The sequence below is a fragment of the Microcaecilia unicolor genome, chromosome 8 (assembly GCF_901765095.1).
Source record: "Microcaecilia unicolor chromosome 8, aMicUni1.1, whole genome shotgun sequence".
NCBI lineage: Eukaryota > Metazoa > Chordata > Amphibia > Gymnophiona > Siphonopidae > Microcaecilia > Microcaecilia unicolor.
The window spans coordinates 110969639-110997266 of record NC_044038.1 but is presented as its reverse complement, the minus strand read 5'-3'; the positions used below and the strand labels follow the sequence as shown (position 1 = coordinate 110997266).

Sequence of the window (27628 nt, the reverse complement as noted above, 5' to 3'; positions counted from 1 at the left end):
GAGACGGCTGGAGCAGAGCATCCAACACCTGCGCCCTCAGGGCACCGCGCCTACTCCAGCCCCCGTGCTGCTGGAGCAGCCCCTGCCATCAACATCCTCCTCCACTGACCACCAGCAACCACCAGCTAAGAGGTGGGCATTGCGATCCTCAGCCTCCGCACCCACTCCTGCAGCACCCACCAAATCTGCTCCCATTCTGGGTCCTGTGGCCAGACCACTAGAACCAAGAAGGTGGCCCGATTTCCACGGTGCAGCCAAAGCCGCAGGCTGCCGTGGGGATAGGGAGGAGGAGGACACTGGGAGCAGCAGCTCAGAAAAGGGTGAAGAGACTTCCCGTGCAGCACCAGCTGCAAAGGAAGGGCGTGGGAGGGGTAGGAGGGGACGGGGGAAGGGGAAAATGATGGGACATGCTGTAGGGTGAGGGTTGGTGGGAGGGGGGTGGGTGTGGGAGGGGGGTGGTGGTGGTGGTGGTGGTGGTGGTGGGGTTGAACACACACATATGCACTGAATGTAAAAAATAAATGTTCACTTACTTTCACCTAAAACTTGTTTCAATGAGTCTTTGTCTTGCTCTTACGCCAAGCTGGTAGGCATTGAGCTCTGCTCTGTGGGCTGGGGGTGGAGGGGGCTCCTCTTCCAGCTCATCTGGGGCCTCTTCTGGTGGTGGCTGTGGCTCCTCTGGGAGAGGCTGTCCTCTGCGCTGGGCCAAATTGTGTAACATGCAGTACGCCACAAAGATCTTGGCCACCTTTTCTGGACTGTAGAGCAGCTCTCCTCCAGACCGGTCCAGACAGCGGAAGCGGTTTTTCAATAAACCAAAGGTGCGCTCAATGATCCCCCGGGTGCTGCGATGTTTCCTGTTGTAGGTTTCTTCTGGCCCTGGTTGTGGGTGGATCAGGGGGGTCATGAGCCATGTCCTCTGCGGGTAGCCTCGGTCACCTTTGCAGAAAAGCAGAATGAGATAGATGAGTGTGTATCGCTTGGAGCAGGTACAGGGGGGGGCGGGGGGATTTGGATAGTGGGTTGTGGTGGAGAAAGCCAGGGCGGAGGGTTGCCCAGTGGAGGAGGTATAGTATGGGTGGTACATGCATGTTGCACTTACCTAGTAGCCATCCACCAATGAACTCCCCTCACTCGAACCTGCGGAAGATGCCCGAGTGCTGTAGGATGTAGGCATCGTGGCTGGAGCCGGGGTACCTGGCACACACGTCTAATATCTCCCCCTGGGCATCACATACAACTTGCATGTTCATAGAATGAAATGCCTTCCTATTTCTGTAGGTGGCTTCGTGTGCCCGGGGGGGTCTGAGGGCTACGTGTGTGCAGTCTATCACACCGATGACCGAGGGGAATCTAGCAACAGCATAGAAGGCGGCCATGTTGTTGTGCAGGGCCTGGGGGGTGGTGGGGAAAGTGATGTAGTGTGAGGTGTGAGTTATGAAGGCATCCAGGAACTGGGTGAGACAGTGTGAAATAGAAGCCTGGGTGAGGCCTGTGTTAGCAGCTAATACGGATTGAAAACTGCCAGTGGCCAGGACAGAGAGAGCGGAAGTGATTTTGAGGTGGGCAGGGATGGGGTTATTCCTACGTGTCTGGGGCTGAAGGAGGGGTGTCAGCTGCTCACACAGCTGACGAATGGTGGCCCTATCAAACCTGAACCTTGTTAGACACTGCTGGTCAGTGAGTTGTAGGAAGGTGGTGCGGGGCCTAAACACTCGGGGCCGTGAATACCTCCTGTGGTGGGTGGCCTCTTTGTGTAGCATGCATGCCACAAGTGCATTAAGTGCATCCATATCCCCACCACCAGTGCAAGTATTAGGACTAGTAGTCAAACAAACAGCAACACACACAGATCTTTCACTTCCAGCCACCACGCCCTCTGGCCACTCACTCGCCAAACAGTACAGGAACACAGAGACAAACGGAGGTCAGGGAATAGAGTATACACGTGGGAAGAGTGAATGGGGAGAGATAGGGGGAGGGGAAGGGGGCGATGGAGCAAAGGAGTAGGAGTAAGGAACGGTCAAAGGGTAAGACACAAAAAGAGGCAGGGCACACAGACGACCGTCACAGGTACTCAACACGCTCGGCTTTCTCTCTGCAACCACCACTTCAGCTCTTCCACCAACAATATCGCCACTCTCCAACTACACACAATCGCTAATGGGTCTAAAGACGCTTTCCCCCTTGCTCTGGTCGCTTTTATTTCGGGTCCATCATATTACGCCCATCTTCCCGCTCAACCAGAGCCATTTCGCTATTCGTTATACGTTGTACCCGTCCACGTCGTATCACCGCCCCTAACACGCCCCCGACACGCCTCTTATTTGGACGTTTTTACGTCCACGTACGAGCGACACGGACGCACTGAAACATTGCTTTCGATTATATGGATTTACTCGTTTTTGTGAGATTAATGTCCATCTCCCGATTTAGGTCGGAACTTGGGCGTTTGTCTCGTTCGATTATAAGCAGGATGGGCAGTGCCATAGCGAGGGCAGCTGACACCCGGGGAGGTTCGCCGCTGCGCACCCCCCCTGGTGCAGCACAGCGCGCACCCCCCACGGAGCGCATTCTTAGCACTAGAGTAGGAAAGGGGGCGGGCAGGAGGGCCAGTCTGCCCCGGGTGCACGTCGCTGGGAGCTGCGTTGGCTCCGCTGGTTCCCTGCTCTCTCTGCCCTGGAACAGGAAGTAACTTGTTCCGGGGCAGAGAGAGCAGGGAACCTGCGGAGCCGACACCCCCCCAGCGGTGTGCCCCACCGCCCCCCCCCCCCTTCCTATGCCACTGCATATGGGGTAAGGAAGAAGCACTGTGGGTCAAACCGATAAAAGGGAAAGGAAATTGTATTTACATTGGTGTAATATACAGGTCACCTTCACAGTCAGAAGAAATGGACACAGACTTAATTGAAGACATCCACAAGATAGCTAGGAAAGGGGAAGTACTACTGACAGGTGATTTTAATGTGCTGGACATCAACTGCTGCGCGGTCAACTAGAAGAAAAGGGATCTTGGATTCTCTACAGGAAGAGTTGTTTCAGCAGTGGATAATGGAACCAACATGGAATGGAGCTATTCTAGACCTGGCGCTTATAAACGGGAGATGTTACAGTGGGAGATCACCGAATAGTGTGGTTCAATATTAAAACAAAGGAGGAAAGGACTTACTCAAGATTGAAGGTCCTAGATTTCAAAAAAACTAACTTTGCCAAGATGGGGGAACAGTTAGTTGGATGGGAGCAGCTGAAGGAAGTAGAACAGCAGTGGGCAAAACTGAAAGGAGCTATCTTAAAAGCAACTAACCTTTATGTTAGAACATTACATAAAAGAGGAAAAGAAGGCCGCTCTGGTTCTCAAATGTAGTAGCTGAAAAGACAAGGGAAAGAAGGTTAGCCTTCTTAGGTTACATAGAGGGGGATAATCGAACGGGGGCGCCCATCTCTAAGGACGGCTCTGTAAAGGGGTGGGGCAACCCGTATTATCGAAACAAGATGGATGTTCATCTTTCGTTTCGAAAATATGGTCGGGGATGTCCAAATCATGAAATTTAGGTTGACCTTAGAGATGGTCGTCCCCGGTTTTCCGCGATAATGGAAAGCGAGGACGCCCATCTCAGAAACGACCAAATCCAAGCCATTTGGTCATGGGAGGAGCCAGCATTTGTAGTGCACTGGTCCCACTAACTGAATGGAAAAAGCCCTTCCCTTACTGATCCGGAAAGGAACGGGCATGCATGAAGGAGATTGCATGCAAATGAGCTGCTCGGTGTTAGCTCATTTGTACACGATTTCCTTCCTAAGGAGGGGAAGCGAAGGCAGTTGAGGACTTCCTTCCCTGTGACGGCAGTTGAGGATGTCCAAAATGTGGATGTTTGTGAGAAAGACATCCATGCCTGCTATGCCTCCGACACCCCCTTTATTTATTTGGATTTTGGATCACAAGTAGCAGCAGTGGGATTTGAACCAGCCATCTCTAGATTGCAAGACTAGTGCTCTAACCACTAGGCCACTCCTCCACTCTACTCCACTCCCTTGAAATTTGGCCATCCCTGTGGGGGGCAGTTGAGGATGTCCAAAATGTTTGAAAGAAGGACGTCCACGCCTCCGTTATGCCTCCGCTGACACACACATACCTCCCCCCCCCCCCCCCCGCCAGGGACCTGCATACTGCCTCCCCACCCCCAGGGATGGCCAAATTTCAAGGGATTGGAGTGGAGTGAAGTGAAGGAGTGGTGGCATGGCCTAGTGTTTAGAGCACTGGTCTTGCAATCCAAAGGTGGCCAATTCAAATCCCACTGCTACGACTTGTGAACCAAAAATCCAAATAAATAAATAAAAGGGTGTCAGAGGCATAGCAAAGGCATGGATGTTCTTCTCACAGAAACATCCACATTTTGGACATCCTCAACTGCCGTCACAGGGACAGAGGCATAGCGAAGGACATACTCTAAAAAAAAGACAAAAGTTTTTGAAGTTGTTTTTTCAGGGTGGGAGGTGGCTAGTGACCACTGGGGAAGTCAGGGGAGGTCATCCCCGATTCCTTCCAGTGGTCATCTGGTTAGTTCAGGCACCTTTTTGATGCTTGGTCGTGAAAAAAAATGGACCAAGTGAAGTTGGCCAAATGCTTGTCAGGGACGCCCTTCTTTTTTCCATTATCGGCTGAGGACGCCCATCTGTTAACCAGGCCCCATCCTGCTTTCTGCATACTGCCGACACGCCCCTTTGAACTTTGGTCGTCCCCACGACGGTAAGCAGTTGAGGATGCCCAAAATCAGCTTTCAATTATGCCGATTTGGGCGACCTTAGGAGAAGGACGCACATCTCCCAATTTCTGTCGGAAGATGGGCGCCCTTCTCCTTCGAAAATAAGCAGGATGATGACTCAGAAAGAGGAAGACAGGCAAAAATGAAAGAAACTCAAATCTGGACTACAGATCATCATATGTTTAGAAAGGCTTTGAAGTTTTATCTATTTTCAAATTAGATAGATTCCAGATGATTTAAAATGTGAAATGTTTCAGCAGGTCAGGGTAGGGAATATTCACCTAGAACTATTTCAACCTTTGATCAAGCTATACTGAAAGATAAAATGGGAAGCAAAGATCTTTAAAGCAACCCCAACACCTCTCTTACCATGGTCTTCAGTACACAATTAGGATTATAATCCCATCATATTCGCTTCTCAATCATCTTTCAACACATTGGACTCATGTGTTAAAATCTCTATCCATTCGACCACTAAGATACAACTTTGGAATAATCCAAAACTAAAAATTAATGGAATGTGTTTTGCTTGGCCTAAATGGATTGAAGCAAAAATATGGTTTCTACATCAACTATTGGATAATCACAAGTGGCTACCTTTTTCTACACTACAGGCAAAGTATAATTTACATAATCACTGCTACTTTCAATGGCTACAACTAAAACACTGCATTTCTGCAAACTTCGATATTAACTCATTAAAGGACGAAACTCCAAGTTGTCTAACATTATGTCATCAGTTGTCTAATGGGAAGAAAACGGCATCTAAATGGTACAAAATCTTCCAAGAGCACTCTTCTCACTCTCCTTCAGCCTTACAAAACATTTGGAACAAAGAACTCAATTCTCAAATAACTGCAGAACAATGGGAAAAAATCTGGACATTACTATATAAATCCTCAAAATCATCTGCTCTTACCCAATCATCATTCTACATCTTGCATAGAGCTATGTGGACACCTTACAAACTTTCCAAAATATCTAAAGAAGTCTCAAATAGATGCTGGTCTTGTAACAACCATGTAGGTACTTTAGACCACTTAATTTACCATTGTCCTATACTGGATGAGTATTGGTCTCGTATAGAGGACACTATTTCCCATATTCTAGATTTTAAGATCTCTCTAACATACAAAATCATAATCACGGGAGAATTTGGTTTAAACACGGTAATACAACCTCAAATAGCCAAATTATTACGTATATTGATTCAAGTTGCTTTAAAACTGATATGTCAAAATTGGAAGGATTTTACGAAGTTATCTTATGATATGTGGTGGAATACAGTATGTCTTTACGCTAAATATGAAAAAGCTGCTGCAGAGAAATGCGGCTCCCTTTTATCATTCAATAAAACCTGGTTTCCTATACTCAATTACTCATCCAGTTAATATTAATTATTATAATCTATGCAAATATAAATGGGTACTAATTACATATATATGTATAATTTCTTATCTCCACCTCTAACATTTAGTAATATGCTTATTCCTATAGATATACAATACCTGTAATGAAACAGAATCAGGGATCCTAGAGTTGATGTAAACACTGTCTATAATTCTTCTACAAGTCAGTGTACATAATCAAACTTGTTAAAACTATTATTAAGTCTCTGGTACTTAATTTCCTTTCTTTTTGTTATTTCAAAATTAATAAAAATGATTGAACAAAAAAAAAAAAAAAAGATATTCATTCATATAAAGAAGGAACACAGTCACAGTACTGAAAATCAAAATTAAGCTGTTCTAAGCCAAGCATTTCTTTCTTTTCCAGACTTCTAAGCAAACTCTGCCAAGAGATAAACAAGAAGGATGAACGAAGAAGCTTGTTTTGCAGAAAGTGAGTAAAAATTCCACTGCCCTCACAATGTTCCTTTGTATATTGCTTTAATGAAAAATCCAACCACCTCCTCAGTAATTATACAAGCTCAACTGTTTTCACATTAGAGAGTAGTACTGGCACAAAAATCTAACCCGTCCCCTTATTACAGATTAGAGATAAAGTGGCCCACAGGTTTCGGGTCATAGAAATTCTTTATCTGTACCAACACTGAACTTGCTTTTAACTCCTAACCCTTATTCACTTGTTCAGAACCCTTATTTATCATCCTCACTTTAATATTCCCTTATCTCTTGTTTGTCCTGTTTGTCTGTCCTAATTAGATTGTAAGCTCTGTCGAGCAGGGATAGTCTCTTCATGTTCAAGTGTACAGCGCTGCGTATGTCTAGTAGCGCTTTAGAAATGATAAGTAGTAGTAGTACTTTGATCTTGGTGCCTCACTGCAAAAACCTCTAAACTCCTTTTTTTTCTCGGACCTCCTCGGCTGAAAGTGTCTTCTTATTGTGGCTTCCCTCTTGCACATGCATTTTGGGAATGGTAGACTCAGAGTGGAAACCCTCTCTCTCTCCCCCACTTTTGGTGGGTGGGTGAAAGCAGGGCTCGGGCTGATTTGTTGCACTGAGGAAGGCGATGCTGCAGAGTCAAACTGTGCACTGCAGGAGGGAGTAAGCAGCAAACCCTGTATGGGGAATAGCAAGCAAGGGGCTTCAAGTAAGTGTTTTTTGTTGTTGCTATTTGTTTTGATCTCCCCCAGCCGACCAGTGAGGACCCTGGTAGTGGCAAGTGAAGTTTGAGCGAGGCTGGTATAGTTCCACAGTGGTATAGTTCCACTGCTTCCTTTAGCCCCAAGGGAGTCCCGTAACCCTGAAGGGAATTACTGCAGGATTCCCACAAACCCCGCTCCCTTGCAGGTCTCTATTTCGTATACAATACAAACAAAAGTGATAAACTAGTGATTGGCTTAATTTGTGTGACCATTTACTAAGCCACAGTAAAATCTGCCGTCATTGTGACTTAACATGAGACTTTACCCAACGGCAGCTATTATTTTATCGTGGCAACTATTAGGGGGCCTGCCCAGTATTTTCTATTGCAGGTCATGCATTAACATTCATATTAAAATGAGACACCCGCTACTGGTGGTCGCAGAAGTATGTAGAGCCTCATATTTAGGAGGCAGTAATTAGTCCCGAATTAACACTGCATTAGCACACAGTAAGTGCCTCGCTCCACAACACCTTGGCCTGTTCTGGGAACTCAGCGCCAGACCCCCTGAGAGCTTGCAGGACTTCCTACTCTCTCCATTGTTTCCACAGAGGCTCAATCAAGGCAAAATATTTATAGGAAAAAAAACTTTATTTTCTTGCTTCCATTCAGCATAGACACAAAAGGAAAACACCTTACTCCCAGGTTGTTAAGGTTTGCTGCCAAAGTCTCATTCAGGGTTTTAACAGACACAGTCTTCTTACAGCACAGCTACACAGCTTTGGTCCCACCTGGTTCAGACTGGGGTTTCAATTGTGCCCAGCCCTCTTTCTCTCCCAGGGGCTGCACCTGTTTCCTCTTTAGTAGAGATCTCCCCCAGCGCCTCAGTCTCTCTCCTCTGGTCTTCCACCAGTGTCTCCAAGGCACAGCTAGCCACCCTCTTACAGCAGCTTTTCGGGTTTGAGCCAGAGCTCCAATCTCCATCTGTTCCCCCTCTAGTCCTTCAGTAACCTCCATTTTATCCTCCTCTTCAACGTCCCCTGCCCCCAACCTCTCCAGCTGGCCCTCATCACCTTCCTCAGAGACCATTTCCCAATCTTCCATCTCCTCCCCTAACTCTTGCACAGCCGGGTGGGGAAGAGAGGGATTCTGGGGCTGGTAGTTCCTCCTCTTCTTCCTTAACCCGGTCAACCTCTCTGCCTCCGGTAGCACAGCTTTCTGAATGTGGGTGTTGTGCACATGAAGTCTGCCCCATTGGGGTTCCCCGGCTGCCTGCACCCCCCTTCTGTGTGCCTTCCCGGATCCCCTTTCACCTACCCTCTCACACAGAGCAAAGCAAATATTTATTTATTTTTTAAAATTTATTTGTAGCATTTATACCCCGCTCTTTCCCGCTCGATAGCAGATTCAGTGCAGCTTACAATTTGTGTGTACAATGTATAATAGAGATAACACAGTGTATGAGTACAAAGTATCCCAGAAGTAACATAATGAATGGGTACAAAGTTACACATAGATAACACAATTGTATAGAGAAGGGTAGGAGGGAGAGATGTGAGGGGAAGGAATGAATTATAGTAGTGTTAGTGGTGTGGATTAGGTTTGTGAATTAAGTTGGGTCGTTTGGGTAGGCTTGTTTGAAGAGGTATGTTTTCAACAGCTTTCAGAATGATAGATGTTCGTTGGTTGTTCGGATGTATCTTGGTATGGCATTCCAGAGTTGGCTGCCTATTACGGAGAAGTTGGATGCGTAGTAGGTTTTGTATTTGAGACCTTTGCAGTTGGGAAGGTGAAGATTGAGATATGTACGAGAATATTTGGACCCGTTCCTGGCTGGCAGATCGATTAGATTGGTCATGTAACTTGGAGATTCTCCATGGAGGATCTTGTGGATCAGTGTGTGGACTTTGAAGTTTATTCGCTCTTTGATAGGGAGCCAGTGGAGTTTTTCATGGAGTGGTGTTGCACTTTCAAATCGTGATTTACCAAAAATGAGTCTGGCTGCTGTGTTTTGGGCGGTTTGTTCAGGATTTGAGCTTTGCAACCAATGAAGATGCTGTTGCAGTAGTCAGCGTGGGTGAGTACTGTGGATTGTACCAGTGTGAGACCCTGATCGAGGGTTGGGGAATGGGCTGATAAATAACACAACCAGACAAAGAGTGAAACCAAAAATAAGTATTTATTCAAAGGACTCCTCGGGTCTGTTCCTTTCACAGGGCCTGAGATATAAGAAAGAAGACTTCTGCAATCTAGTACATTCAGTGGTAGAAAGCCCCTGGCGGTAGGCCAACACAGTCTGTGACTGCTGGGGTGGCCACGCCCCAAACGCAGCCTAATAGTTCTCTGCCGAGATTCAGATCTGGCTCCAGCCTGTCCTCAATGCAACTTTACAGGGTTCAGGCTAGCAATAACAATTGGCTTACCTCAGCCAAGTTGCGATTATGGAACTGTAGCTTCGGTGTCAAATGCTGAAGATTCCACTCTTCAATCCCTGGGCCTCCTTAACCTCTGTTAAGCCCTGTCTTATATACTTCCTGGTTTAGGCTCTGCCCTTCCCAGGTTACTTCCTCCCAGGGTGGGATCTGCTCTCTTAAGGTGGTCCAGGCTCATTCGAGAGGGACTTCTATTTAAGGGTGAAGCGCAGTGTCCTATACATCCCATCACATAGGGTTTACTGCATAGTAACTGCTAAATTATTGAAAGCAATTACCGGTAGTGGCACGGGTGCAGTTTAAATTAGGGACTATTGTCTTTAGGATGTTGCATGGTGAGGCTCCATATTATCCTGTGAAAATGGTTAATAAATCAGATCGCTTACAGAGACAACTCTTATTACACTTCCCTTCAGTACATAAGGTTAGGTTTAAGAGATTTTGCAGAACTGTCAAGTTACCCATTCCAGGAGGGAGACTTTTTGTCCAGTCCTGATTTTAAACTTGCATCCCAAAGCAGTGTAGTAATTGTAGTCCATGATTCTAGCCATTGAAATCAGTGCTGCAGGTTCCATAATGCACCAGGATGAACTTGACAGAAATCTAGGACCGGCCAAAAAGTCTCCCTCCTGGAATGGGTAACTTGGCAGTTCTGCAAAACAGCTCTTTTTTTGTCTACTTCTATATCCTATCAGCCAGTATCATTTTGGAATTCGATACCATCAGAATTATGTATGATGAGTAACTATTTACATTTTTAGGAAGTTGCTTGACTTTTTTTATTTAAGAAATATTTTAAAAGTATAATTTTAATATTCTCATACTGAATTTATTGTGTTTGCGGGATATAAGTCCAGTGTAAAGTAAAGTAAAATAAACCTCATGTTAAGTTGATTACAACAGTAGATCAACTAACTTGGACTACAACGATTGTAGGTCAATACTTTCCATTATCTTTTCCATCATTGATCACAGTCTGTGACTTCATTTTTTATCTGTCAAGGGCTGGAGTTTTCTGGCTAGGATGGGTGGATAGAATCGATAGGGGAACTGGCTTCTTAATTAGTAAAGGAGAAGGTCACCATGGAATGATCGGACCAGGAAATGAGAGGTATCTGTGGCAAAGGAAGAATGAGTAATAACTATATTACTCGTAATTACATTACTTGTGATTTTATATTTTTATGCTGGAATTATCTTAAGGGATTTTAGAGAATTGTGTTTTGACTATCTGTGCTAGTGATTTATCTTTTTATGCTAGAATTGTCTTAAAGGTGTTGTCATTGGAACTGTGTTTTAACCTATGCCAAGTGTTTTAAACATGTGACTTAATCTGGTGTGTTTTATTTCCCCTGTCCCTTGTCCCTTGGGAGGGGGGAACACTTCAGCCTCATGGGCTGAAAAAATAAGAGAGACTAATAGGCTTAGATACAGGCGCAACTAGTAACATCTTTATTGGTATCTCACTAAGTAATTATTCTCTCTGGAGCAGGTTGTCAGACAGCAAAGCCAGACGCCAAAACTGAATAACAAAGACTGCTCAGCTAACACTGTCCCAGCCATTACATATATACTGTTGTAAGTTTCATTTCCCCCAAATCATGTGATTTCCCATAAACTAGAAGCAGCAGAGCAGAAAGTAGCCTGTTCCATATATGGATTGTTCCTGTATTCTATCAGTCTCTCCCAACGTGTTTGCACATTGACACTCGGTGGCCATTGGCTAATCAGCTATCAGTTCTGCATGTCTATAGTCACAGAGCAAAAAATACATATAACAATACCCTTGTGTCCTCTCACCCCAAGACTGAAACATTAGGCTCAATGTATCCTCAATCTCTCAGCAGCTCCCAAGGTTATATCCACATTATATGAAAGGCATACTCAGCTCCAGCTAAATGTTCATCTTTGAAGTGTCTGTTCTCAGCTCCTGAGAAAGCACTGATTGTTACAAAGATGCTGAGTTATTAGGCTAACATGTGAGAACCAAACAGAGCAATGTCAGGTGTAGACCTTAGTAACAGGCCTAGCATAGGAAGGAATATACACTGGTGACATTGAATCTGGTGTCTGTTTTCATTAGAATTGTGTATTGAATCTGCACTGCCAGAGACTTAATTCAATCAATTTTTGGTGACTCATAGCTCTGGAGGAGGGGCAATTTTGTTTTGAGCTGAGTAGTAGAACCTAAGTTTACCTTGTGAGCTGAGAGCTGCGCTGGGCATTTTCAGACTTGGTTTGATTGGTAACTGAGGTTACCTGTGTCCAAGTCCCACCCACCCATAGGTAAACTCCCTTTATATATGGCAATCAAGGGACAAGTATCTTCATTACAATTGGTCAATCCTAATTCTTGTTATTCCCTCTCATAGTTCACCTTTTCACACTTGTGAATCACATCATTATGACCTTAATTCAGTGCAATATATGTTCTGCTTTAATCCTAAGGCAAACTATCTGGAACCTTAGAGCTTGTCCTATCTGTCTCCAAATATCAGCCTTGAAAGAAAAGATCAACAAACTCAAGAAGGAATTAACTACAATTAAAGAAGCGTCCAGGATTACTCATTTCCCAGCTAATTTACCACCACCACCACTGCCTCAGAGAATGAAACATCAGAGGAATAAATGGGTCACAGTAGGCTCTGGTAGATTAAGATCTGTGACACAGAAACACTCGCCCTTCCAAGCTTTGCCCCTGTCAAATTCTTTTGCAGCGTTGCATCATTATGATAGCGAAAAAAGAAGTACTGTGGTAGAACCAGAGGCAATGAAAATAGCACAACCCCAGAAACATGCCCCAACTAATGACAGAATTGTGAAATGCAGAAAATTATTACTGCTCGGAGACTCCATTATCAGAGGCATTAACTTAGGAGCACAGTTCAGGGGTTCCAACGTAGTGAAATGTCTTCCAGGATCTTCAGCTACAAGATGTACAGACCAAATACTAAAAGTATCTGAGAAGAGAGCGAGGCTTCTAACGCTGATGTTGTAATTCACCTGGGACAAATAGCAAGTTTACAGCACAGAGAGCATTCCAGAAGTTTGGGGAGGGACTGAAATCTTTGGTTCGGACTGTGGCTTTTTCTGAAGTAATTCCTACGTTGGGGAGGGAAGAGGAAAGACTATGCAAAACAGAGGAATTCAATAAGTGGCTTCAGTCTTAGTGTAAAGAAGAAGGTTTTAGATACATAGGAGAATGGTCCTGGGGAACTGAGGAACTGAGTTTGATTCCCACTTCAGGCACAGGCAGCTCCTTGTGACTCTGGGCAAGTCACTTAACCCTCCATTGCCCCATGTAAGCCGCATTGAGCCTGCCATGAGTGGGAAAGCGTGGGGTACAAATGTAACAAAAAAATTAAAAAAAAAATTAAATTAAAAATTAATACGTGGAAAAATAACAGGCTATACTGTAATGATGGGCTACATCTTTCTGTAATGGGAAAAAGGATCTTTGGGGAGAAATTCAGACAGTATGTTTCTAGACATTTAAACTAATGAGTTCGATTCCCGGCACAGGCAGCTCCTTGTGACTCTGGGCAAGTCACTTAACCCTCCATTGCTCCATGTAAGCCGCATTGAGCCTGCCATTAGTGGGAAAGTGCGGGGTACAAATGTAACAAAAATAAATAAACTAGAGTGTGGAGGTGACAAAAGGAAACAGGGGATTTCAGAAAGTCACCCCTAGAATAAACATAAGTACATAAGTACATAAGTATTGCCATACTGGGAAAGACCAAAGGTCCATCGAGCCCAGCATCCTGTTTCCAACAGTGCCAATCCAGGTCACAAATACCCGGCAAGATCCCAAAAATGTACAAAACATTTTATACTTCTAGTGTTTCAAGGTCTGGTTCCAGTGTTTATATTCCTTAACAACACTTTGATTGTCTTGTATAACTCTTCACAATGTAATCCATAACCAAGTTGTAACAAATTGTATTTCCATCATTCATATCGTATTGTAAGCCACACTGAGCCCGCAAAAAGGTGGGAAAATGTGGGATACAAATGCAATAAATAAATAAATACTGCTTATCCCAGAAATAGTGGATTTTCCCCAAGTCCATTTAATAACGGTCTATGGACTTTTCCTTTAGGAAGCCGTCCAAACCTTTTTTAAATTCCGCTAAGCTAACCACCTTTACCACATTCTCTGGCAACGAATTCCAGAGTTTAATTACACGTTGAGTGAAGAAAACTTTCTCCGATTCATTTTAAATTTACTACATTGTAGCTTCATCGCAACCCCCCTAGTCCTGGTATTTTTGGAAAGCGTAAACAGACGCTTCACATCTACCCATTCAACTCCACTCATTATTTTATAGACCTGTACCATATCTCCCCTCAGCTGCCTTTTCTCCAAGCTGAAGAGCCCTAGCCACTTTAGCCTTTCCTCATAGGGAAGTCGTCCCATCCCCTTTATCATTTTCGTTGCCCTTCTCTGCACCTTTTCTAATTCCACTATATCTTTTTTGAGATGCGGTGAACAGAATTGAACACAATATTCGAGGTGCGGTCGCACTATGGAGTGATGCAAAGGCATTATAATATCCTCATTTTTGTTTCCCATTCCTTTCCTAATAATACCTAACATTCTATTTGCTTTCTTAGCTGCAGCAGCACACTGAGCAGAAGGTTTCAACGTATCATCAACGGCGACACCTAGATCCCTTTCTTGTTCCGTGACTCCTAACGTGGAACCTTGCCTGACGTAGCTATAATTCTGGTTCCTTTTTCCCACAGCATCACTTTTGCACTTGCTCACGTCATCTGCCATTTAGATGCCCAGTTTCCCAGTCTCGTAAGGTCCTCTTGTAATTTTTCTCAATCCTCCCGCGATTTAACAACTTTGAATAACTTTGTGTCATCAGCAAATTTAATTACCTCACTAGTTAGTCCAACTCTAGGTCATTCTAAATATGTTCAAAAGCAGGGGGTCCCAGCCAGAGCCTTGGGGAACCCCACTAACTACCCTTCTCTATTGAGGACTACTGACCATTTAAACCTACTCTCTGTTTTCTATCTTTAACCAGTTTTAATGCCACAATAGAACACTACCTCCTATCCCATGACTCTCCAATTTCCTCAGGAGTCTTTTCATGAGGTACTTTGTCAACTGCCTTCTGAAAATCCAGATACACAATAACAACTGGCTACCCTTATCCACATGTTTGTTCACCCTTTCAAAGAAATGTAGTAGATTGGTGAGGCAAGATTTCACTTCATTAATCCATGTGACTTTGTCTCATTAATCCATGCTTTGAATATGCTCTGTAATTTTGTTCTTAATAATAGTCTCTAACATTTTGCCTCGCACCGCCGTCAGACTCACCGGCTATAATTTCCTGGATCTCCTCTGGAACCCTTTGTTTAAAAATCGGAGGTTACATTGGCCACCCCTCCAATCTTCCGGTACCACGCTCGATTTTAAGGATAAATTACATATTTCTAACTATAGCCCTCCGCAAGCTCATTTTTCAGTTCTATCAGTACTCTGGGATGAATACCATCCGGTCCAGGAGATTTGCTACTCTTCAGTTTGCTGAACTGCCCCCATTACATCCTCCAGGTTACAGAGAATTCATTAAGTTTCTCTGACTCGTCAACTTTGAATACCATTTCCGGCACTGGTATCCCCACCCAATCTTCCTCGGTGAAGACCGAAGCAAAATAATTCATTTAAATCTCGCTTCAGCTTTGTCTTCCATGATCGCCCCTTTTACTCCTCGGTCATCTAGCAGCCCAACCGATTCTTTTGCCGGCTTGCTGCATTTGATATACCTAAAAAAGAATTTACTATGTGTTTTTGCCTCCAACGCAATCTTTTTTTCGAAGTCCCTCTTAGCTTTCCTTATCAGCGCATTGTATTTGACTTGGAATTCCTTATGCCATTTCTTATTATTTTCAGTCAGTTCCTTCTTCCATTTTCTGAAGGATTTTCTTTTAGCTCTAATAGCTTTCTTCACCTCACTATTTATTATTATTTAATTTCTTTATTAATTTTCTTATAACATTCAAACATGAATTAGTTATCAGAAATATCTGAATTTTAACATATAGAAAAGAAAAAAAATATAGCTAGTCGCCAGGAATTCTACAAAAACTTTTTGACCACAACATATGGATCCAAGATGAAATAAAATAAATTCAGCAATTACATTCTATTATTAGAGCACGAGAGCATACCAACAATACAATCAGACAGCAGCATTATTCTGGTTAGCTTCTACCGGGGGGTTTTCTCATCCTTTCTTTACTTATTACAAAGTCTTGAAGTTTCTTGGGGTCGGTGAATAGGAAATTATTATTTCATAACTTATCAAACATTTACTAGGAAATTTAACAAAGAAGGTTGCCCCTAGGGCTACCACTCTTGGTTTAAACACCAAGAGCTCCTTCCTTCTCATTTGGGTTTCTTTAGACAAATCTGGAAATATATTTATCATAGCACCCATGAAAACTTCTTTCATATGTTGAAAATATAATTTCAAAACATTGATTTTGTCTAATTCAAAAACAAAAGAAACAAGCAGAGTTACTCTTTCAGATTCCACTGATGTCTCTAGAATTTCGGTAACATTTAAATCTTCTCTAAGCATTTGAACATTTGTTCTCACATTTCTTTTTATATAATATGCTTTCGCAACCGGTGGAAAATTGTCTTTTGTAAACCCCAGGATATCATGAAAATATTTCTTTAAGAGTTCCATCGGGGAGATAAAAGTTGAAACAGGAAAATTAAGAAATCTCAGATTATTTTTTCTAAGTTGATTTTCAACTTCACCTCACTATTTAACCACGCCGGCTGTTGTTTGGTCTTTCATCCTCTTTTTTTAATACGCGGAATATATTTGGCCTGGGCTTCCAGGATGGTGTTTTTGAACAGCATCCACACCTGATGTAAATTTTTGACCCTCGCAGTCGCTCCTCTAAGTTTTCTTTTCACCGTTCTTCTCATTTTATCATAGTCTCCTTTTTTAAAGTTAATGCTAACGTATTTGATTTCCTATGTATACTTACTCTCAAAGCTAATATCAATCCGATCATATTATGATCACTGTTATCAAGTGGCCCCAGCACCATTACCTCCCGCACCAGATCATGCGCTCCACTATTACCCATTATTATTGTGTTGCCCAGTTTTATGCGTCCCTAATTTCCTTTAACATTTCTGCATCCGTCTGTTCATCCTGGCCAGGCGGACGGTAGTACACTCCTATCATTATCCTTTTCCCTTTTACACATGGAATTCAATCCACAGTGATTCCAAGAAGTGTTTTTGTTTCCTGCAGAATTTTCAATCTATTTGATTCAAGGCTCTCGTTAATATACAATGCTACCCCTCCACCAATTTGATCTACCCTATCACTACGATATAATTTGCACCCCGGTATGACAGTGTTCCACTGGTTATCCTCCTTCCACCAGGTCTCAGAGATTGCCTATTATATCTAATTTTTTCATTTAGTGCACTATATTCTAACTCTCCCATCTTATTTCTTAGGCTACTGGCATTTGCATATAGACATTTCAAACTGTGTTTGTTGCTCCTATTTACATCATGCTTAGTACTTGACAGTACTAATTTGCAATCTTTTGGTCTGATTTTTATTTTTATTTGGGGACACCTGATCCAATACAGTCTATTTGCAACCTCACTATCAGGATACCCTGTCTTCCCTGTTTTGGTGATATCTTTCAAAGATACCTTATCCCGAACCAGGCGCTTTAGAGCGACTGTCGACCTTCCCCCCATTTCTAGTTTAAAAGCTGCTCTATCTCCTTTTTAAATGCCGATACCAGCAGCCTGGTCCCACCATGGTTAAGGTGAAGCCCATCCTTTTGGAATAGGCTCCCCCTTCCCCAGAATGTTGCCCAGTTCCTAACAAATCTAAAACCCTCCTCCCTTACCATCGTTTCATCGACGCATTGAGACTCCGGAGTTCTGCCTGTCTCTTGGGCCCTGCGCGTGGAATGGGTAGCATTTCAGAAAATGCTACCCTAGAGGATCTGGATTTGAGCTTTCTACCTAAGAGCCTAAATTTGTTTTCCAGAACCTCTCTCCCACATTTTCCTATGTCATTGGTACCCACATGTACCAAGACAGCTGACTCCTCCCCAGCACTATCAAAAATCCTATCTAGGTGACGCGTGACGTCCGCCACCTTTGCACCAGGCAGGCAAGTCACTAGGCGATCCTCACGTCCACCAGCCACCCAGCTATCTATATGCCTAATGATCGAATCACCAACTACAACAGCTGTCCTAACCTTTCCCTCCCGGGCAGCATTTGGAGACATATCCACCTTAACCAGGGTGGGACCAGGCTGCTGGCGTCGGCATTTAAAAAGGAGATAGAGCAGCTTTTAAACTAGAAATGGGGGGAAGGCCGACAGTCGCTCAAAAGCGCATGGTTCGGGAAAAGGTATCTTGCAAAGATACCTCACAAACAGGGAAGATAGGGTTTCTGGATAGTGAGGTTGCACAACAGACCGTGGTAGACCAGGTGCCTTTAATCAGACAAAAGATGTCAAATCAATAGTGTCAGGTACTAAGCATCATGTAAATAAGAACAACAAACATATCCTGAAATGTCTATATGCAAATGCTAGGAGTCTAAGAAATAAGATGGGAGAGTTGGAATATATTGCACTAAACGAAAAATTGGATATAATAGGCATTACTGAGACCTGGTGGAAGGAGGGATCAACCAGTGGGACACGTCATACCGGGGTACAAAGTATATCGTAGTGATAGGGTGGACCGGACTGGTGGAGGGGTTTGCATTGTATATTAACGAGAGCCTTGACTCAGATAGATTACAAATTCAGCAGGACACAAATCACACCTTTGAATCATTGTGGGTTGAAATTCCATGTATAAAAGGGAAAAAACGGTGATAGGAGTGTACTACCGTCCGCCTCGCCAGGATGAGCAGGTAGACACAGAAATGATAAAAGAATCAGAGACTGCGAACAAAATGGGCAATGTGATATAATGGGTGACTTTAATTATCCAATATAGACTGGGTAAATGTAACATCGGGACACGCTACAGAGATACAATTCTTTGATGAAATCAAGGACAGCTTTATGGAGCAACTGGTGCAGGAGCCGACGAGAGAAGGAAAATTCTAGACTTGGTCCTTAGTGGAGCGCATGATCTGGTGAGGGACGTTATGGTACTGGGCCCGCTTGATAACAGTGACCATAATATGATCAGTTTTGATATTGACCTTGAAGTAACTGTACACAGAAAGTCAAATATGTTAGCATTTACCTTTAAAAAGGAGACTATGATAAAATGAGAAGAACGGTTAAAAAAAAACTTAGGGGGGCAACTGAGAGAGTAAAAAACTGTACAACAGGCGTGGACGCTGTTCAAAATACCATCCTGGAGGCCCAGGCCATACATATTCCGCGAATTAGAAAAGAAAGACGGAACTCCAAAAGACAGCCGGCCTGGTTGAAAAGTGAGGTGAAGGAAGCTATTAGGGCTAAAGAAACGGCTTCAGAAATGGAAGAAGGAACCGTCTGAAAATAACAAAAAGCAGCATAAGGAGTGTCAAAGCAAATGCAAGGCACAGATAAAGAAGGCCAAGAGGGATTACGAAAAAAAGATAGCATTAGAGGCAAAAAAACATAGTAACCATTTTTTTTCAGTATATTAAAAGCAGGAAGCCAGCAAAAGAATCGGTTGGGCGCTGGAATGACCGAGGGGTAAAAGGGGGCGATCAAGGAAGACAAAGACGTAGCGGAGAGGACTGAATGAATTCTTTGCTTCGGTCTTCACCGAGGAAGATTTGGGGTGGGATACAGGTGTCGGAAATGGTATTTCAAGCGGACGAGTCGGAGAAACTTACTGACTTTCACGGTAAACCTGGAGGACGTAATGGGGCAGTTTGGCAAACTGAAGAGTAGCAAATCTCCTGGACCGGATGGTATTCATCCTAGAGTACTGATAGAACTGAAAAATGAGCTTGCGGAGCTACTGCTAGTGATATGCAACTTATCCTTAAAATCGAGAGTGGTACCGGAAGATTGGAGGGTGGCCAATGTAATGCCCATTTTTACAAAAGGGCTCCAGGGGAGATCCGGGAAATTATAGACGGTGAGTCTGACGTCGGTGCCGTGGAAAATGGTAGAGGCTATTATTAAAAACAAAATTACAGAGCACATCCGAGGACATGGATTACTGAGACCGAGTCAGCACGGCTTTTGTGTGGGGAAATCTTGCCTGACCAATTTACTTCAGTTCTTTGAAGGAGGTAAACAAAACATGTGGACAAAGGGGAGCCTGTGATATTGTGTATCTGGATTTTCAAAAGGCGTTTGACAAGGTACCTCATGAAAGGCTACAGAGGAAATTGGAGGGTCATGGGGATAGGAGGAAATGTCCTATTGTGGATTAAAACTGGTTGAAGGATAGGAAACAGAGAGTGGGGTAAATGGGCAGTATTCACAATGGAGAAGGGTAGTTAGTGGGGTTCCTCAGGGGTCTGTGCTAGGACCGCTGCTTTTTAATCTATTTATAAATGATTTAGAGATGGGAGTAACTAGCGAGGTAATTAAATTTGCTGATGACACAAAGTTATTCAAAGTCATTAACTCGCCGACAGGATTGTGAAAAATTACAAGAGGACCTTACGAGACTGGGAGCTGGGGCGCTAAATGGCAGATGACGTTTAATGTGAGCAAGTGCAAGGTGATGCATGTGGGGAAAAAGAACCCGAATTATAGCTACGTCATGCAAGGTTTCCACGTTAGGAGTTATGGACCAAGAAAGGGATCTGGGTGTCGTCGTCGATAACACACTGAAACCTTCTGCTCAGTGTGCTGCTGCGGCTAGGAAAGCGAATAGAATGTTGGGTATTATTAGGAAAGGTATGGAAAACAGGTGTGAGGATGTTATAATGCCGTTGTATCGCTCCATGGTGCGACCGCACCTTGAGTATTGTGGTCAATTCTGGTCGCTGCATCTCAAGAAAGATATAGTAGAATTGGAAAAGGTGCAGCGAAGGGCGACTAAAATGATAGCGGGGATGGGACGACTTCCCTATGAAGAAAGACTAAGGAGGCTAGGGCTATTCAGCTTGGAGAAGAGACGGGCTGAGGGGAGACATGATAGAGGTATATAAAATAATGAGTGGAGTGGAACAGGTGGATGTGAAGCTGTCTGTTCAAGCTTTCCAAAAATACTAGGACTAGGGGGCATGCGATTAAACTACAGTGTAGTAAATTTAAAACAAATCGGAGAAAGTTTTTCTTCACCCAACGTGTAATTAAATTCTGGAATTCATTGCCGGAAAATGTGGTGAAGGCGGTTAGCTTAGCAGAGTTTAAAAAGGGGTTGGACGGTTTGCCTAAAGGACAAGTCCATAAACTGCAACTAAACGGACTTGGAAATATCCAGAATCCCAGGAATAACATGTATAGAATGTTTGTACATTTAGGAAGCTTGCCAGGTGCCCTTGGCCTGGATTGGCCGCTGTCGTGGACAAGATGCTGGGCTCGATGGACCCTTGGTCTTTTCCCAGTATGGCATTACTTATGTACTTATGATCTTTTTGTGAGGAAAGTAAACAAAAACAAGAGAAGCAGGAAGCCTATATGGTTCTCCAAACAAGTAGCTGAAAAAATAAGAGCAAAAGAGGCTTTGTTCAAGAAATGCAAAAGAACGCAACGAGAGGATCACGGAAAAGATTATTGGATTAAACTGAAAGCAGTGAAGAGGAAAATACGGCTAGCAAAAGCGCGAGCAGAAGAAAAAAATGGCTAAAGATGTAAAGAGAGGTGACAAGACTTTTTAAAGATATATTGGAGAAAGGAGAGAAGAGATAGGAATGAATTGCGAGACTGAAAGTTAATAAGAATGGCTATGTCGAGAGTGTGATGAAGATAAAACGAACGTGCTAAACAATTATTTCTCTTCGGTGTTCACGGAGGAAAATCCTGGAGGAGGAAATTCCTGGAAAATGACCGCAGTTGGCTGCCGAGGGAACGTCTGGGAATGGAGTGGATACTGCGCCGTTTACGGAAGAAAGAGTTTATAAACAGCTGGAGAACCTGAAGGTGAACAAAGCTATGGGGCCAAATGGAATACATCCCAGGATACTGAAGGAGCTCAGAGAGGTCCTGGCGGGACCTCTTAAAGATTATTTAATAGATCTTTAGAGACGGGAGAGGTTCCGCGAGATTGGAGATGAGTGGATGTGGTCCCTCTTCACAAAAGTGGAGACAGGGAAGAAGCAGGAAACTACAGACCGATAAATCTCATGTCGGTGGTAGGAAAAATTATGGAGTTGCTGCTGAAAGAAAGGATAGCTAACATTATAGAAACCGACCGGTTACAGGACCCGAGGCAACATGGCTAAACCAAAGGAAATCCTGCCAAATGAATCTTATTGACTTTTTTGACTGGGTGACCAAAGAACTGATGAGGGAGATGCACTAGATGTAATCTACTTGGACTTCAGCAAAGCCTTTGATACGGTCCCCCACAGAAGACTCATGAATAAGCTGAAAGGGTTGAACTTAGGACCGAAAGTGGTGAACTGGATAAGAAACTGGTTGACCGACAGGTGGCAGAGGGTGATGGTAAATGGAATCCACTCGGAGGAAAGGAAGGTGAGCAGTGGAGCTTCTCAGGGGTCGGTGCTGGGGCCTATTCTCTTTAATATATTGTGGCCTAACTATCAATAACATGACTGCCACTACTAAATTAAGCTACTTGAACCACTTTATTTAAATATTAAAAATATTTTCTTTGATGTACTAATAACTGGTATACATGTACCTTCCTATAATCGTATATCATTCATTCATTCATTCATTCATTCATTCATTCATTCATTCACACACTCTTCAAATACAATATCTTTGTTACATATTACCTGGGTTAGAACAGAGAACTTGGCAATAACAGAATAACCCTATAATAAATATATTACAAATGCATGAACATTGATTTGATTAAGGACATCTCTAGACCAATGTCACCAATAATCCTTCTCTTCTATCACATATCTTTTCCAAGTTGACGTTCAATGTTCAATATCCAAACTGATCCTCTGAGCAATCCTTCTGTTGCAAGCTTCCTTTAAATTGGACCAACAATTGTTCACTCTACGAATCTTCGTCAAGTATAGCACAATCTGCTAGCCCGTTTGTCTGCCCTTCCGGGTAACTGCAATCCTTCATTCAAATTCCGATCCCCACTGTTGTAATTGATGTGGGTGGATCTAAAACTGTACATAACACCTTTCTGTTTAAAGTCTTTCAACCCAACGCTAACGTAGCGTTTCTCCCATTGGCTTCTTCAGGGGTGAGCTACAATAAGATAGATACAACGACCAGTTGAAATCATCCACTGCCAATTGCTTCTAACTCTACATCAACTTATTATGATTACTTAAAATGCATACCTTATAACTTTTAACGGCTGCTTACACAGGACCGACCACACTGGTGTCCTGGAAAATGGTGCTGCTGCTGAAAACGGGGAGATATTGCTGAAGGTTTGAAGGAAAGGTGTGCCTTTTTGCGGATTACATGAAAATAGCCAATAGATGGATACCCTGGAGGGAGTAGAAACGATGAGAAGGGGATCTCCGAACGTTAGAAGAATGGTCGCGGTCTGGCAGTTAAAATTTAATGCCAAAAAGTATAGAGTGATGCACTTGGGGTGCGGAGAAACCCAAAAGAGAGATACCAGATAGGAGGGGGAGAGATTAGTAAGCTCGACTCAGGAGAGAGACCTTGGAGTGTTGGTGTCGGAGGATCTGAAGGTGAAGAAACAATGCGACAATGCGATGGCCGTGGCCAGAAGGATGCTAGGCTGCGTAGAGAGGGGCATAACCAGCAGAAGAAAGGAGGTGTTGATACCCCTCTACAAGTCGTTGGTGAGGCCCCACTTGGAGTATTGTGTTCAGTTTTGGAGGCCGTATCTTTCTAAAGATGTAAACAGTCTGGAAGCGGTGCAAAGAAAAGCTACGAAAATGGTATGGGATTTGCATTGCAAACCGTACGAGGAGAGACTTGCTGACTTGAACATGTATACCTTGGAGGAAAGGAGAAATAGGGGGAGATATGATACAGATGTTCAAATATTTGAAAGGTATTAATCCGCAAATGAACCTTTTCTGGAGACGGGAAGGCGGTAGAACTAGAGGACATGAATTGAGGTTGAAGGTGGGCAGACTCAGGACTAATGTCAGGAAGTATTTTTTTCACGGAGAGGGTGGTGGATATGTGGAATGCGTTCCCGTGGGAGGTGGTGGAGATGAAAAACGGTAATGGAATTCAAACATTCATGGGATAAACACAAAGGAATCCTGTTTAGAAGGAATGGTTCCGTGGAATCATAGCGGAGATTGGGTGGTGACGCCGGTAATTGGAAACAAATGGGAGCTGGGCAGACTTCTACGGTCTACGCCCTGATCATGACTAAATAGATAAGGTGATGGCTGGAGTGTAAATTAAGGGGCTTTGATGTTAGCTTCAGAACTTAGTATAGAACAGTACTGGGCAGACTTCTATGGTCCGTGCCCTGAGAAAGGCAAGGAGAAATCAAACTCGGGTATACATATAAAGTTCACATACCATGTAAAATGAGTTTATCTGTTGGGCAGACTGGATGGACCATACAGGTCTTTATCTGCCATCATTTACTATGTTACTATATATCCAGAGGTGACCAGCAGTGTGAGTTGCACTAGAAACTAACTGCATGAGGTCTAGCTCACTCAGGAAAAAGTTATAAATCGTAGGCTAGTGGATGGCTGTTAATGTGAGTGATGGTTGGTGCATGTGGAAGTACTGCTATGCACAGAGGCCAAGCCAAGCTATGTACTGCTGGAACTGCTGATGCTACAGGGCAGGTTCTCAGCATGGCCTTTTTCACCATTCACTGCCTAGCAAACTGTCCCTCATAGTGTTAATTCATAAATACTGTGAGAGTAATACTTTTCTCATTAATCAATCGAAATCTGTCAACCGTTGCCTGTTGTACTGATTCAAAGAACATCGAATAAGATAAGTACGGGGCTGGTTCTGGGATATAAGAAACCCTTAACACAGTGGTCAACCTATATGTAAAGGGAAATCAATACAACAGGCAACGGTTGACAGATTTCGATTGATTAATGAGAAGAGTATTACTCTCACAGTATTGATGAATTAACACTATGAGGGACAGTTTGATGGGTCAATGTTTTTTTACATTGACCTATGAGTACTTGTTCCCATCAAGTTAATGATAAAAAAAAGAGGACCAATGATAAGATCAGCTCCAGTGATAGTGTTGGCGCTCACACAAACAAACAAAAAATATCTAACCATTATAGCACCTTAGTCCACATGAAGGGCCACACAAATGGCCCTTCAGCGTGGCTCTTTGGCAGGAGAACTCTGGCATCTGACAACAGCATCGAGGGCAGGGCTAGACAACAGAGATGTTAGTTTATGAATTTGAGGGATGAGGGATTTAGGTTTGTTCGGAACTGGGCAACATTCTGGGAAAAGGGGAGGCCTGATCAAAAAGGATAAACGCCACCTTGACCGGGATGGAACCAGGCTGCTGGTGCTAACATTTTAAAAAGGAGATAGAGCAGCTTTTAAAACTAAAATAGGTGGAGGAGAAAGCCGACAGTTGCCCAAGAGTGCATGGTTTGGTGTGATGTATCCTTGAAGGATATACTGAAACAGGACATTTAGGGTATCTTAACAGAGAGGTTTCAACAATGGTGAAAGAAAGCCAGGAGTGTTTAATGGGAGAACAGAGTAAAGGATGCAAATTATTCCTGTCAAGTTCTAAGAAGCTTATAGATGAAAGGAAAAAAACATAATATGAAAAATCTATATACAAATGCTAGAAGCCTAATAAATAAAATGGGGAGAGTTAGAGTATATAGCACTAAATGAAGTTATAGATATAATAGGCATCTGAGAGACCTGGTGGAAGGAGGACAATCAATGGGACACTGTGTTATCAGAGTACAAATGACAGAGTGGATCAAATTAGAGGGGTAGTTTGCGCTATACATTAAATAGGAAATGGAGTCAAACAAAATAAGCAGTTCTACATAAAACAGATAACAGCGCGGAATACTTATGGATAGAAATCCATGTATGAAGGAAAGAGTATAGTGGGACAGCTGTACTGCCATTCGCCAGGACAGAACGAACAGACAGATGAAGAAATGTTTACAGAAATTAGGAAAGCTTGCAAATTGGGCCAACAGTATAATAACAGGTGATTTCAATTACCCAATCTAAAATAAGGACATATTGCCTAGACTGTTAAGCCAACATAACAAAACAAATGAGGTCTGGCCACCATTGATTTTTAAACTGAAGTCTTTAGAATCTAACAGTTTAAATAATATGATTGAATGGAATGCCTTTTTTCATTCAGAATGTAATATGTACTAAGCTGTGATAATTTATTTTCAACATGCAATTTTAGATAATGAACAAAGACGAGTATTATGCCATCAAGTCAGTGTGCATGTGTGAGCACTCTGTTAAATAATGGCGCCATTTTCTTTTGAGTAGCACACAGCGGGAATTAGGATGCACACTACCAGAAACCTTATCCACACTGTTTATCACCTCTCCCTTAGACTATTGCAACTTGCTTCTCACAGGTCTCCCATTAAGCCATCTCTCTCCCCTTCAATCTGTTCAAAATTCTGCTGCACGACTTATATTCCGCCAGGTCTCTATGTTCATATAAGCCCTCTTCTCAAATCACTTCATTGGCTCCATATCCATTCCCTCATACAGTTTTGAACTTCTCATATTGACTTACAAGGTCATTCAAGCTGCAGCTTCTCAGTACTTCTCCACTCTTCTCTCTCCCTTCACTCCTCCCCGGGAACTGCCACCCTTCTCCACTGCTAACTCCAGACTCTGTTCCTTTTATTTTGCTGCAACATATGCCTGGAAATAGACTTCCTGAGCTAGCTCCATCTCTGGCCGTCAAGCTCCAGCTCTGGCTGTCTTCAAATCTATTTAATTTATTTTATTTTATTTTATGGCATTTGTATCCCACATTATCCACCTCTTTGCAGGCTCAATGTTGGCTTACATTTCGTCATGGATACTGGAAATAGCATTGAATATACCTTTGGTTTACAGAGGGTTTTTGTGTTACATGGTAGTAAGATAGATGAGGGCGTTAGAGCAGAAAGACATTATAACACATTATAAGACAGTCTGGAAGTTTTAAGACTATACAGTTACACATGTTGAATTATACAGTTACACATGCTGATCTTGTGATATATCTTGTCGAAGAGATAGGTTTCAATAGTTTGTGGAAATTGGTCAATTCATAGGACCGTTTTCAGGTTACGTGGCAGCGCGTTCCAGAGTTGCGTGCTCGTATAGGAAAAGGTAGATGCCTGCATTACTTTGTATTGCAGACCCTTGCATTTGGGAGGATGTAAATTAAGGAATGTGCGAGAGGATCTTTTTTGCGTTCCTGGGTGGTAGGTCTATCAGGTCTGACATATAGGCTGGGGCATCACCATGGATGATCTTGTGGACCAGGGTGCAAAGTTTGAACATGATACATTCCTTTAGTGGGAGCCAGTGTAATTTTTCCCGCAAGGGTTTCGGCGCTTTCGTATTTTGGTGTGCCGAATATAGTCTGGCTGCTGTATTCTGAGCTGTCTGGAGTTTTTTAAGTATTTGTTCTTTACAGCCAGCGTAAAGTGAGTTGCAGTAATCCAGATGACTAAGTACCAATGATGTACCAGATTGCGAAAGACAGTTCTTGGAAAAAATGGTCTGACTCTTTTTAGTTTCCACATTGCATGAAACATCTTTTTAGTAGTGTTATTTGCGTGGTTCTCAAGTGTTAGGTGTCGATCAATTG

At 43.2% G+C, this 27628-nt stretch overlaps 1 protein-coding gene across 4 annotated transcripts in view; it reads left to right on the top strand.

The window, feature by feature from the left end:
- The window catches only part of LCP2 (lymphocyte cytosolic protein 2), an 888998-nt gene that overhangs the window by 289715 nt on the left and 571655 nt on the right, over positions 1-27628 (top strand). For all 4 annotated transcript variants that reach the window (XM_030211064.1, XM_030211063.1, XM_030211062.1 and 1 more), the window contains exon 4: positions 6540-6605. In XM_030211064.1, coding sequence (XP_030066924.1) covers positions 6540-6605 — 66 coding nt within the window. The remainder of the gene's footprint in view (positions 1-6539; positions 6606-27628) is intronic.